A 14,088-nucleotide genomic window follows, 5' to 3' on the forward strand; every position below is an offset into this window, starting at 1 on the left:
GGGTAAAACTAAATATATATAGAGCATTGTCCTATGAAAAATAAAAGCAAATAAAGATAAGATAAGAACAATTAAAGATAAGATAAAGATAAGATAATAAAGACTAAAATTAAAATTGAATTTTTGTATTCTGTTGGGCTGAATTTGTGGGCCATGATACTTCTTTATTGTTGTCATGAGCTAAAGTAGAAGAGTAGTTTAATACGCCCCCGCAAGCTGGTGGATGGAAGATGTCAATAATCCACAGCTTGGATAAGTTCCTGATGAAATTGTTGAGAAAAGCGCGTCTGACGTGGTGACGCGGAGGAAGATGCGTGCGGCAGAGCTTGAGCTGCCTACTGCAAAAATATAAAAGGAGATGCTGTGCTTGAGCAGCGATCTTCAAAAACTGCGTGCGGCGGAGCTTGAGCTGCCGGCGGCAAAAATATAAAAGGAGATGCTGTACTTGAGCAGCGATCTTTAAACAATTGCGTGCGGCGGAGCTTGAGCTGCTGACGACAAAAATACATAAAAGGAGTGCTGTGCTTGAGGGAGAGAGAGCAAGCAGCGATCTTCATAAAAAAAAGAATGAAAAAATAAAAAATAAAAAAAATAAAAAATAAAAAAATAAAAAATAAGCGTGTAAAACGCAACAAGATTGATCTTTAGAGGGCGCGTATGGCGCAATAAGAGTGGTCTTCAAATGGCGCGTAGAGCGCAATAAGAGTGCAGATGGAACTGCTAGAACAGATGCAGATTGAACTGCTAGAACAGATGCAGATTGAACTGCTGAAACAGAATACTGACGAAACTTCCGGAAGAAGTTGCAGATGAAATGCTAGAAGAAGGCGCAGACGGAATTGCTGGTAAAGAACCGGGATAATCAAAACTGTGGTAGAATTTTCACTTGGATGCATGTAACTAAATCTATGATTATTTATTGTGGGAGGAAGTTGAAAAAGAAGCATGGTGATTTCTCACCGAAAAGATGATAACTTATATATTCTCCTCAAGGAGGATACCATGGCTCTGATACCATGATAAAATTGTGAAAGAATAGGAAAAGCAAAGAAAAGAATTTTTATTGATTGTTGATTGATTGAATTGTACTGAAGTGTGTTGTAAATTATGAGGGTAAAACTAAATATATATAGAGCATTGTCCTATGAAAGATAAAAGCAAATAAAGATAAGATAAGAACAATTAAAGATAAGATAAAGATAAGATAATAAAGACTAAAATTAAAATTGAATTTTTGTATTCTGTTGGGCTGAATTTGTGGGCCATGATACTTCTTTATTGTTGTCATGAGCTAAAGTAGAAGAGTAGTTTAATAGTCATTACTTTTATGAAGTGTCATTAGATTTAAAGCAGTTGTGCCCAATAATTTTTTTTCCTTTGCCATCAAATAGCACTTTGATTTGAAATAAGTATTAGGTTAGTAATTAATAATTTGATAGATGAGATTATTAAAAATATATAGTTACCTTATTGTTGGATATTGTGGTGTTTGATTACATGTGCCACAAATGTAATTGTCTCATTTTCATCTAATATAATCATTTCAAAGAGGTTCCTCTTCATTTGTGGTTGTTAATGTTTTCCATAGACGAACCACGCAAACTTTGATAAACCAATTATCTGTTTGTTTGGTAATATTGTCCAAAGAATGATGCTCTATCAAGTAAGTTTGAGATGTTGTATAGTTCAGAAATAAATTTCTTGTGCTAAATTTGATGTTCTTTGAAGGAATAGTGATAAGAGACTTATATAAATAGGTCAAAGTATAGAATTTGAATATTTGTAACGTAAACTTTAGTATGATTAATAATATTATTATAATATTTGTAATATAGATATTTATTACGTTTAATGAGTTATTTATAGAAATTAATTATTGGAAGTTATAAACTTATTGTATTGTTTATAACGGTAAGATCTAATAAATATAGAGATATAAATTCAATTTTTGTAAGTTACAAACTTGATTAGACACTATTAATTTTTAATTATTAGTGTTTTTTTTTTTTTTGCTGATTTGGAAATAATAGGTGATTTGAAAAAAATTGAGTGGTTGATTCTAAAATTTTGCCAAGTAAGCAACGTTACTGACATGGCATTAGTAAAAAGAGAAACATGTTTTAAATGTTTTAAAAGTAATGTGGGTAAACTTACCCATCTACTTTTATATATTTTATATATTAAGAATAAATGATAAATCACTAAAGATATACACTATCATTTATATTTTACAAAATTGAAGATTCTGACTAAAACCAAGGATGCATAACTAAATGATTGAATTGGTCAAAATTTATGCTCTACAAATAGTAGGTGATTTGATCCCAACTAAATCTACCAGCATGAAATCTTACATGTCTCTTTACAAAGATTTCCTTCGGCTGATTTTGAAGTCCAAGCTTCCCATCCTTCGTTGGGCTCTAATACAAATCACCAATGATTGATATGGCATGATATCCAGCAGGTGGTGCAAGCTTTTGAGATTTTTGCAATTTCTTTGGCTCTTTTCAGTACTCATCTGCTGCATCACCTGAAGATGGTGTGTTCTTCCTATATGGTAGTTGCTGTTGCACCTAGTCAAAGTTTGCAACCATGTTATGACATTCCTTGTATGACAATGACCAACGGATCCAAATATGGAATACATGTCAATCAGAACATAGTCTGATGAGACATGCAGATTAGGTTCAAGTTTCCTGAGTGGATAGGGGATAGTGCTTTGCTTCAGTTGCACTCTACATAATGGCTGCATTCAAAGTTTCAAAACAAATCCAGTGAACAATGAAGAGTTGCTTGGGGATTTTCCTTGCCGCTGACATCGCAAATTTCACATAATCATGCACTCGGGCATAGCCTATAAATTCCACAATTCACATTGGAGTTGCTGGCAACACATTAACCCCCCCAAAACACACATTCACCTCAAGTATTATGCAAGAGCACCTAGCCATTTTCTGAATAATATTCTATCATGAATCCTTTCCAACTACTTCCATTCACCGTTCACCCTGTTTTTTGACATTTGGTTCCTATCCGCACGCTACTTTTCAAGCATCGGCTTTATGGAGAAACAAATAATCAGTCGCTAGCTGGCTCAACTTCCACCTGGGGCGAAGTAACTGCAAAAAAGAGAGCTCCTTAGCCCGTCTTTTCATCCATTCTGCGAACACTAGTCACTGTTGTGTTGCAAAAGAAACATCTCTGGCAATTCAGTAGATGCCTGGTTATACAGCCATAGCAACACTTGTGTAAACAAGGTTCAATCAAGGCATCCACTTCATATGTTACACATATGCAGCATATTCTATCCTCAGCATCAGTTTCACCCACACAATCCACTTTCTCAAGTTGTTCCACAATGCGGCAGGTAAGGAGGCTCAGAAAATTCTCAAGCGGCTCATATTTTGCAGCATAAGCGTCCCCACTAGAAGAACCATCCTGGAAAAATCAAGAGCACAAAGCTGTTAACCATCAGTCTCAAATAAAACTTGCACTCAAGACTCAACAAACTTAGAAGCCTGTTGAGTATAATTCTAATTTATAGAATTAGCTAGCACCAAAAGTTGGAGAAAAAGGTAATTGGCCTCGGTTAAATGATACTAACATGAAGTTGCATTAAGAGAATACAAGGCATTAAGATTATTCAAGAATCAATAGCATAAATTAAATGGTGACGCAACTAACCCAGTTAAAATCAAGAAGATATTGAAATCCATAATGGACAGTATTTGGACAGTCCATGCTTGCAAAAACATCCACGAGATAGTTGTTTTCTTGAAATTCTGCCAAGTTGGTAGCATCCAACAAATTTAAGATCATCCCGACAAGGGGAGCCAAAATCATGCCCCGGTTTACTTTCTCTGGAGATTGACCATTTCGTCTAACGGACCTGAGATTATTATTTTAGAAGAGAGTCAGAATTCAGCCAACCAACATGGTTCCATTTAAAAAGATTGTTACAATAAGATTTGACTACCAGTAAGAATAACAACCAATAACTTGAGTAAGAATTTTAATTCAATAGCAAACCATAAAACCAAGTTTCAAGTTACAGGATCAGGACTTACATGTCAAAAAATTCAGCATCCGCTGCAGAGATAATGTTATTTAAGATAAACACAATCAACTCAGTTAACCTCCGCAAGTTTGTTTCTGGTCCTGACAGGAATGCTTGAGGAATCTCACGAGTGCAGAACTCTAAAATCCTTGCAAGATTACATGAAAGATCGAATATGACAGAGCATTTCCTTTGTTGAAACTCTACTACCTGAAAAGGCATGTTTCAACAATAATAATTAATTGAATTAGACAGTTATATCAAAATCAACCATGAAACTCTGAATTTGCAAGCACAGAAAACAACACAAGCTGCAAACTCAATAAAGGATGAAACAGATATTCATACCTGGTATTTTTCTTGCATTTCTCTAACAGAAACTGAAAACTCAGTCATGGTCCAACTAAGTGTATTAAATAGACGATTTAGAAAAGCTGAAAACAATACTTCATCATTTGTGCAAGCTTCTTTTAGCAACCTCTGCATTTGATTAAGAGGCAACAGGGGAAAAAATTGAGTGAAAAACAGACCCATGCAAAATTACAGGTTAACAAAATATGGATATCACATACTTGGAAAAGAAATGATGATGAAGATGATTCTCCATTTTTCGAAAAACCGAAACCAGAACCCTTGCATAATCGCAGAAGTATGTTTGTAACTGGGATCCAAGATCTGTTATCAAATGCTGACAGTAAAGCCTTTGGCATTCTATGGGTGGCTGCCTCATTGCTCTCAAAAGCAGTCAAATACTCCCTGTACTGAACCAGGACAGATATAGACTGAAGAAGAAGATCCCTAAGATCTGCACTCGATATTCTTGGATCATTGAAATGAGTGACAACAAAGGTAACCTGATTTAAGATAACCAATTTGTATACTTTAGAACCCAATACCCATTATACAAAGACTAAAAATGTAGATTAATTTGTAGATTTTGGATCATGCATAATGGAAAATAATAAAATTCCATCATATCAGAGGAGTGCATAACTCTAGAATACCGACTTATATCTGCTAGGGCAATAACAATGCCATTGGCCTAAAAAATGCAATTACTCAAAATGCACAGCAAGAGATATCCACCTTCCACGTACGTCTTTACATGCAAAAATAACATCCAATATTGAAAAACCTAGAAGAAAATGGAGAAATAAGTTTGAAAAGAAGCCCATACAAATGAATTAAGTCCTCGCTTAATGAAACTTGTGGATGGAGCAAGCGGAGGATCACTTTTCCGCAATACATGAAAGCAATCAACCTGTATAAGGAATCAAAATTAACATAAATACTAAAAGATACTTAATTATTGATAGCATGCTTGGGACAAGCATGATCTTAGGATATAATATTATTGATTTTATATTTTCAAAATCTATCACAAAAAGCTTTTGATTATAAGCTATGTTTGACCCAAAATAAGCTTAACCTCAATTCATATTAGAGGAATTAAAAATGTCTGCAAACTGTTTATAGAAAATCGCACAAGTCCAATTCTTAGAAAACTTTGTATTTTTTATGATTCTTTGCTCAGCAGGGCCACAAAGTGTATCGAAGGCCAAGGACAATATGTCGGACAGATGAGCAACATAAACATCAGAGAAGGAGAGAAAAAAAAAAAGAAACAAATTAACACTTGTTTTTCTGCATCTAGCTGAAGCGAAAAGATGATTGCTTATTTACCAGAGCTTCCAAGTAATATTCAGGGACATAGACAAACACAGAATCCATATTGCTCAAAACCAGCAGCAACTGGACAACCCACATGCAGAGTGCAAACATTCCTCTCTGCTTCCATCGTGCAAACAGAGAGATGCGAAACCTGTGAAACAAGATGCCCCCAAAAAACCGAGAATGTCAGGAAAACCAATAATATACGGCTCAGGGTTCTCAAGAAATAATATTTATTTTCTTCCTGTAAAGAATATTAATAATTGAGAAGCATCCAGAAAATTATAAATGCACTTCAGAATAAAGTACAAATCACTGAGGACCAAACATATATGTTAGGTCTTCAAGTTTTATCAGGATATCATCCTGAAAGCTTTTATAATGCTGACCAAACAAATGAGAGGTTATAAAGATGTTCAAAATGTGCCATCAGTTTCAATAACTTTAATGCTTTATACACCCCCAGTGAGTCTCGGCATAACAATAACAACAATCTAAATTTGAAACTAATAACAAAACATAACTATAAGTTAATCATAATGTAGTTTGCCAAAAAGTGGAAACATATATATAAGATAATAAAAGTAGAAATAAATGATTAGTTGAAAAGCTCCTCTATATGTCATCTTACCAAGCACAATGCCTGACGCAATCAATAACCTCTTCTCTATACTCATTCCGGGCTTCCTTCAGAAGCTTCAGTTGCCCACTGCAGGCTCCTTCTCTTATTTGTTTATCAGTTTCCTCCAAAAGTAAGATTGACTGTGCCTGATGTGTCATGTAATATGATGCCTACAAAATTGGAAGAAACCTCATGTTCAAGACAAGTGTCACGGATTTTTTGGAAACAATTAAACCATTGAGTACAACATATGCAAGAACTGAATCATGGGAATCAGAAGAAGGTTGTCATAATTGGTTCCACTTTTACAAAAAGCATGATTTTCTAGCAATTACTCAGATAATTTCTCATCATAAATAAAGATTCTCATCATAACTGACATGTAACAGTTGAGGATAACAGCTATAAACAGTTGGGGTAAATTATACCGCCATTCTTGAGGGTTGTATACTTGCAGTTACCCTTCCTCTTGTTTCAGGAATTACATTCACCTATTTCATTACAATATCCTCGAATACCCCCCCCCCCTTCCTCCCAAAAAACACAGTATACATACACTCAGCCATCTGTAAAACCAATTTCTGAAACAAGGTCTGTAAGGGAGGTCACCATAATTTAACCAAGGAGTTAAACACTTCAACTCAGGGACTTCGATTAAGACATCAGTTCCTTTTTGCATAACACAGCATAAAACTTGACCCTAATATTATAGGATGTAACCTTAGTGGAGCGCAGCTAGTTATTATTGGGTTAGGAGACAAGCTTGTGTAGCACCACCACAACCCCTTTACATTTTTCATTCTCAATTTCTATTAGGTTAAGCCATTTCAAAGAAATATCCTATGCATAAAAACTCATTATGTATTTATAAATTTGATCAACCTTATCCCCTCAAGGCCTCACCTGCTTAAAATTTGATGCAAGACCAACATGATACAACCACAGCAAAACATCAAGTAGCTCTTCTTCTAGTAGTGCAGCTGTAGGCATATCAATATCCTTTGAGACGGTTTTTGTATGGTGCATCTGTCGGTAACCATACTCAGGTTCAGATTGATCACTGGAGGCAGGTTTATCAGTTATCTCATCTTCCAAACTGCCCTCACTGCATTCAGCAGTGACATGAGCAGACCTCTCTGGGATAGAACTACAATGGCCACGAGAACCTTTGGCTCTGTATTTGGCAGGATCCTTCAAGTTTCTTGTAAAGTCAGAATCATAACTAGAACAACAGCAGGGCTTCTGCCTGCTTGAATGAGTAACTCTGGTTTCTTCATCATCCATGCAGCCTTCGTCCCATCTAACCACTTCCATTTCATAATCAATCACGGGGTGTACTTTTGATAAGTGGCTATAGGATCCGCCAAGCCTGGAAATATCAGTTTTAAGCGGATCATTTTTCACTAACAAACTAATAGGGAAGCTTTGTTCGCCACCTCTATGTAGAAAACCAGTATCTGATTTGCAGCCCTTTAACCAGCCACAGATGTCACCCAATTCAAATCCTTCAGATAGGAAATGGAGTATCACTGAATAAGTTGAAACAAGAACTGAATTGCTAGAAACTCCTGGGGGTGGGACATTTCTGTCTGCACCTCTGTTCCTTAGTAGAAGGCTTTGTAAAAATGTTCTAAAAACAGACCCAGGCAACTGAGGAGGCGTTGAAGGTGGTATAAACTGTATCACTAAGCGACAAAGATCCCTGTGCTTCTCCTCAATCTGCACACGGAAGAGTAGATTAATAAACTGTGAACAGGGTATCCCGTAGAACAATAAATTCCAATACCTTAACCCACAATGTCAACTGGGAAAAAAAAAGAATATTCTTGAACATAAAAAAACTGTAGAGCAATGAAACCACTTCATTAATAGCATGATGTTGTATTTTATATAAGCCTAATGTTTTACATGATAAAGTGAGACTAAGTTCATTTGTATAGTTCACTTGTTGCATCTTCACAGCTCCTCAACAGAAGGATAAAGATAATTTAGGCAAAAAGAATATTCAATTCAAATATTCTTACTGAAAATGAAGTTACACGGCCAAGCAGAAAGAATTTACCTTGCTGATTGATTCAGATAAAGCTGTGGTTGTCAACATCATGTTGTCTGCATAAGTTGCATCTTCACATGAACCAGGCCACCAAACAGTCGGTATCAAGGACTCGAGATCATGTTTGTTCGGAGCCTTTTGTGACAGAAAACCTTCAAACATGAATTCAAATTCTGGTGACTTCCACCAAAGCACCATAAGTTCCTCTCGTCTTAATAAATGACAGGCCAAGGCGAGGTGAGCATATGATCCAGAATAAGGACATTCAGTGAGAATTAATGGGGCTATTTTACAACCACCGGAAAGAGCATCTATGATGTTTTCAAACAGCAAATGTGAACCTTGAAATTGTAGCAGAACGTCAACAACTTTATCCAGGCTTGAATAATCATGGGGTGCAGGCAATCTAAACACATCAAACAAGAAAGACAGCACTGGACCCCAAACCATATACTCTTTGTTGCCAGCATCTGCATCAAGTTCATAGAAAAATTCCCTAGCTATTGCATGAGAGACAGGATGAAAAAATTCTTCCAATGAAAGAAACCTCTTTACTCTTCTCAATTTCTGAACTAAAGAATACTCAGACCTCTCCACAGAATGCATATCCAACAGCCTTGACCAACATTCCAACAACCTGGATACAAAGTAGGTCTTGCATGGGGGAGCCTGGAGAGGACAGTAACCTTCAATTGGAAACTTAAAGGGGCGGCCCCCAAAATTCAATTCACATCTTTCACCCTGGGAGAGAGAGATTGCAGGATAATACCCAAAACCAGGACCCATTTTTCGGATCCCCCGGAATGCCACCCCAAGTGGATTACCGTTCCTGAAGAATAATATTTCATCACGTTCTAAATCTATGCAACATCCAATGACATCACCAACAACCCATGACTGACCATAAGTCTCAGCATCCTTGTTCCATTTGCTAACTCTTTTCCCATCATATGCATACGAATCATCAGCATCACCAACACCTTTATGATCGGTGAAAGGGCAAGAAATAGTAGCCCAACCCAGCTGCTGTATACCAGACGTCTCTAATATAACTTCATACATCCATTTTCCTTTCCAAACACAAACATTGGCCCTGGAACTACTGAAATTCGCCAAGCTTTCTACAAGCAAAGGCAGTTTAATGATTGTAATATCACCACATATGCTGGAACTTTCCAGGCCAACAATCCCAGATCCACCTCCAGCAATAAAAATCCCATCTCTTTCACCACATGAATCCCCGGATTTGGCATTAAACCTAGAGAACTCATTCCTAATGATGGAGCGGATAAAGTTGCTGTCAATTGGATCAGTCACTGGATTGAGTGATCTGTTGGGAAGACCAAACACGTATTCAAGGGTTCGCTCCACAGATTCATGACCCAAATCATCACAACAAGAAAGAAGCCGAGTCTTCGATGAATTATCTTTCTTGTCCTCATCATTCAGGATCACTGCCAGACCAGCTGAAAACCCACCAAGACGCAGGCCCTCTTCCCCCATCTGTGAGGCACTATCCCTCTCAGCTACCCCTTTAGGCAGCTGACTGTTCTTCCAATTTCAAATTCCCTTCCCACAGCAAAAGTCAATCGCAGCACTCAACATATAAACATGATCCATGCAAAAAAAAACAAACTGTGGAATAATCAGTACGGCGTGAGAGGACTTCAGAGGCAAAACTCAAAATAAGAAATCAAAAAAGACAAATGCACAAAAAAGCATCAAAATTTGCGGAAAACTTAGCATGAAAAAAAAACTGGGGAAATTGCACAAGCCACCTTAACCAAGCAAAAATTAGCTAACTGGGCTCCAATTTCTCACCCTCTCATCACTTTTATTGTACAATTAGCGAAAAAAAATAATAGAATAAGAAGTGATTGATTATGGGGAACGGAGAAGGTTGAAGACATGATTGTGATGAGTACTAACAAGTAAATAAAATACTAACAAATGTTGGAGATTAAACATGTTGGGACTGCTGGATTCTTCAATTTAAGTTTTAATGGCGTAACCAAAAAGACTAGCTCCTAATAGCGCCCCAATTAATAAGAAAAAGGCTTCCTAGTTGGCATAATCTAACTAATTAATTAATTAATTAATTAATTAAATAAAATAACAGGAAAAACTTACAGATGCGGTTCGTGCTGTGGACAAAGGCAAGGCGGCGAAAGGTAGCTAACTAGCTAGGGTTTTCAGAGGCACCATTGATTGGACTACAGAAGCACTTATTACATATTCCGTTATTCACAGTAAACAATAGGAGACCGAATAAGGAGGAACAGCGGCTTGTAATAATCAAAATAAATAAATAAATAATAAAATGATTATTTTCTTTTTGTGCTTTTTGGTGGCAAAAAGTTTGGGGGTGGAAAGTGAAGGGAAGTCCGTGTGAATGAGTACCGGAAAACGTGGGTAAGGAACGGGCACGTGTCGATGAAAGGAGCTGGGGGTGACTGGTTGTGAGTAGTGGCGGCGCTAATGAAGGTAGGACAAGTGTGTTGGGTTTTGCGTGATGTTTCTGTGGCTGAGGAATTGCAGTGCAGGGAACAGTGATGGGTGCGTATTAGTGAAGGATCTTTGTTATGTGTTGTGTTGTGCTACGTGTGTGCGTCGAGCGTCGAGCGTCTCTGTGCGCGCCTCTCACCGGGAATGGGTTTTGGTTCGGTTCGGTTCGATGCGGTGAGCTACTTTTTCTTTTGGTTTTAAGCGGTGCGGTGCGTAACCCTCTAGCTAAAAATAAAAGAGAAAAGGATAAATAGGTCTCTCACCTTTTGTCTCGCGGATATTTTTATTCCTGACCATTGAAAAATATTTTTAAGTCCTCGACCTTTATAAAATTTGGACGAATCAGTCCTTCCGTCCAAATGCCTCCATCCAAGTTTTGTGAAGATCAGGAACTTCTACCTATGCTAGAGAGCCAATGGCCTAAGACCAACTGATTTTGAGGTTCACTAAGGATCGAACTCTTAACCTTTTAGATCTAGAACTCTAATATCATATCCTGAAACCACTCATCCTAAAAGCGTAATCTGACAGGACAATGTAACACTAATGGTCATATCTCTAATACTTCCTAAACTTCCATTGTACACATTGTACACTTATGCCATTGGCTCCCTATGCATATTCTTTTTAAAATTGAGATTATTATAATTTTTCTTTTTTATGATAATCTCAATTTATATTCTGAAAAATTTTTCTTTTTTCATTCAAAAAATATTATTTTTTGAATTTTAATTTACAGTATTTTTTATTTTTTTTATCGTCATCACTACCATATACAAATATAACATTCATTTTTTCGGGAGTTAACTCTTCTGTTTTATTAATGACTTTATTGTTTTTTTATAATTTTTTTTTAATTTTCATCATGAATAAAATTAACATCCAAAAACTTACACCAAAATTTCTAGTAACACAAATTAATTCAAAATCAATATGAACACATCTAAAATTAGATATAATACATTTAAATTATATTAATATTACAAATTCCAAATCAATAAAGTAGTGAAAAAAAATCTTTAACACAAACATGATGGTAATTAGTGGCTAAGAGAAAGAGGAGTTGAATATTGACTTCCTTTTAACTTAGTTTGTAACTTTGCTTTCTTTTGAGTGAACACATGAGATACTTAAATTTTATCTCCTAACGTGGTAGGAGCCAAAACAGAGTTGTTTGTAAGAATTACTATAGTGAACCGTGTCTGAGTAGATAAATTAGGAGATACTTTATTTTTGTCTCGTGTTACAGAACTAGTAACAGAGAAGAGAGTAGAGAATGACACACAGATGTATCTTGGTTTGGCTATCAAGTGTAATGTCGCATATATCCATTCTCCACCACAACAATGATGAAATTTTCACTATCTTTTCAACAGGAGTTGAAACCCATTTTGGCCCTTAAAATTTTCGACCGACCTCAATTTCGACTCCCAAATTTATAGTTACCCAATTAACACCCTCAAATATTAGATTGTGTCTCAGGTTTGCCCCTGTAGCTATCTCCGTTAACAGAGATCTGATGTGGCACGTTAAGTTGACAAAGTGTGTATCCACGTGGAACCCAGCTTGCCAGAATGGATGTGTGATGAATGAATGACGTAGCAAAAGTTGAATGAACTCAATTTTTCCAACAAAGTCTCGAACATATTGGGAAAAGAGGGTTGCAAATTGAGTTCATTCAACTTTTGCCACATCATTCACTCATCACACATCCATTCTAGCAAGTTGGATGTCACGTGGATACACACTCTGTCAACTTAACGTGCGACATCAGATCTCCGTTAACGGAGATAGCTACAGGGGCAAGCGTGGGACACAATCCAATATTTGGGGGTGTTAATTGGGTAACTATAAATTTGGGGGTCGAAATTGAGGCCGGTCGAAAATTTCAGGGGTCAAAATGGGTATCAACTCTTTCAACAGATTACAATTACCAATTCTTCTTAGGATATACCCCAATCCTATCTGGGACAAATCCAGATTCTAACCCAACTTTAACTTGACTAGGACTTACCTTAACTTTTCACTGCAAAGTGCTAACCCAACTTGTAAGGGAATTCCCTCAAGATCATGATACAAAATAGAAATACTAACAAAGGATTTCTGAAATAACTTGGACTTTTTCTCCAAGTCTAGCTCTCTACCTTTTTCTCTCATTGACTTTTTCTTACAAACCTCGTTATGTTTGCCTTTCTTCTAATGAAACTTAGGCAGACTAAACAAAGAAAAAGAACTACAAAGTGAAAACCATGAAGGAGAAGAACAAGAACAGTTCATAGAGTTATGAGGACCAAAACTAGTACTCTTTCTCTCTTACTTCAATCATTGGCCGTTCACCCCTATTATAGAGGAGTGAAGCTTCTAGGGCTTGAACCATCTTCAGCACTTGGTTTGTCTTCTTCTCCAACAATCAGAATCCGCAACGGCGTGGTCAGAAGAGAGAGAGAGAGAGAGAGAGAGAGAGAGAGAGAGGACCGAGGCATTGACATGCAACCATACATTTCTCTTTCATCCTTTTTTTTCAATCTTCTTGAATCTGTGTCATTGATCTTTACTTTGACTCCAAGTTTGTTTTTTGGCCGTTGTTGAACCACTGAGCACTTTTGACTTCAACATCTTCATAGTTTCTTGAATGGTGCTTGTGACTCATAGGATTTCTTCATGGTTTTTTGGTGAAGCACAAATGAAAAATAATCTTTTTTGTGATCATCTTTTCATTGAGATCTTCTCTCTTGTTGTAGCCCGTTTTCTTTTTCTTCTTACTTGAGAATGGAAACAAATTTTTCATTCTTCTCTTTGTCCTAACTCCAGAAGTTTCTTTTTGCTTTCTTCTTGGTACAGAGAGTGATATGATAAGAAAGAAAAGGAAGAGAGAGTTTGTTGGTTCAGTGGTTGTGAGAATGAATTCAAATGAATTGAAGTTTGTTTATCCGGTTAGTGAAATGTGATTTTAGGTTATGGATCACTAAATTTGGGCTTGGTTTGGGTCAATTTGTTTTTCTTCCTTTCTCATGGTTCAGCTGTTCAAACTTTGGATTAAATTTTGAATGAATAGTTTGATAAAGCTGAGCTTGGTATCGGGCCAGAGTGTGTGTATGTGGACTTGTCTTTCATGCTTAATGGGCCAATTTCTTTCTTTTTGGGCCAGTCAGATCAAATCACTTTTCTACACACTAAATA

The 14,088-nt window shown here is 36.6% G+C and overlaps 1 protein-coding gene across 1 annotated transcript; it reads right to left on the minus strand.

Annotated features, from left to right (window-relative positions):
• Window positions 1-2,118: 2,118 nt before the first annotated feature.
• On the minus strand, window positions 2,119-10,954 carry LOC107631129 (E3 ubiquitin-protein ligase RKP). The gene is made up of 11 exons (XM_016334470.3): window positions 10,534-10,954; window positions 8,413-10,038; window positions 7,254-8,069; window positions 6,360-6,520; window positions 5,741-5,879; window positions 5,235-5,318; window positions 4,630-4,911; window positions 4,406-4,537; window positions 4,068-4,267; window positions 3,685-3,889; window positions 2,119-3,438 (listed from the first exon to the last, which is right to left on the minus strand). Exons 2-11 carry the CDS (start codon window positions 9,904-9,906, stop codon window positions 3,139-3,141), a joined length of 3,813 nt encoding a protein of 1,270 aa, XP_016189956.1. The 5' UTR covers window positions 9,907-10,038; window positions 10,534-10,954; the 3' UTR covers window positions 2,119-3,138.
• Between the last annotated feature and the right edge of the window lie 3,134 nt (window positions 10,955-14,088).

This window comes from Arachis ipaensis, chromosome B3 (genome assembly GCF_059453495.1).
Source record: "Arachis ipaensis isolate K30076 ecotype BB chromosome B3, ASM5945349v1, whole genome shotgun sequence".
Classification (NCBI taxonomy): Eukaryota; Viridiplantae; Streptophyta; class Magnoliopsida; order Fabales; family Fabaceae; genus Arachis; species Arachis ipaensis.

Coding starts and splice junctions, on each gene's coding strand:
- LOC107631129 (XM_016334470.3), bottom strand. CDS start 9,906: ATGGGGGAAGAGGGCCTGCGTCTTGGTGGGTTTTCAGCTGGTCTGGCA. Junction 5,319..5,740: donor AATATTACTTGGAAGCTCTG/GTAAATAAGCAA, acceptor TTCCTTATACAG/GTTGATTGCTTTCATGTATT. Junction 4,912..5,234: donor AGCGAGGACTTAATTCATTT/GTATGGGCTTCT, acceptor ATCTTAAATCAG/GTTACCTTTGTTGTCACTCA.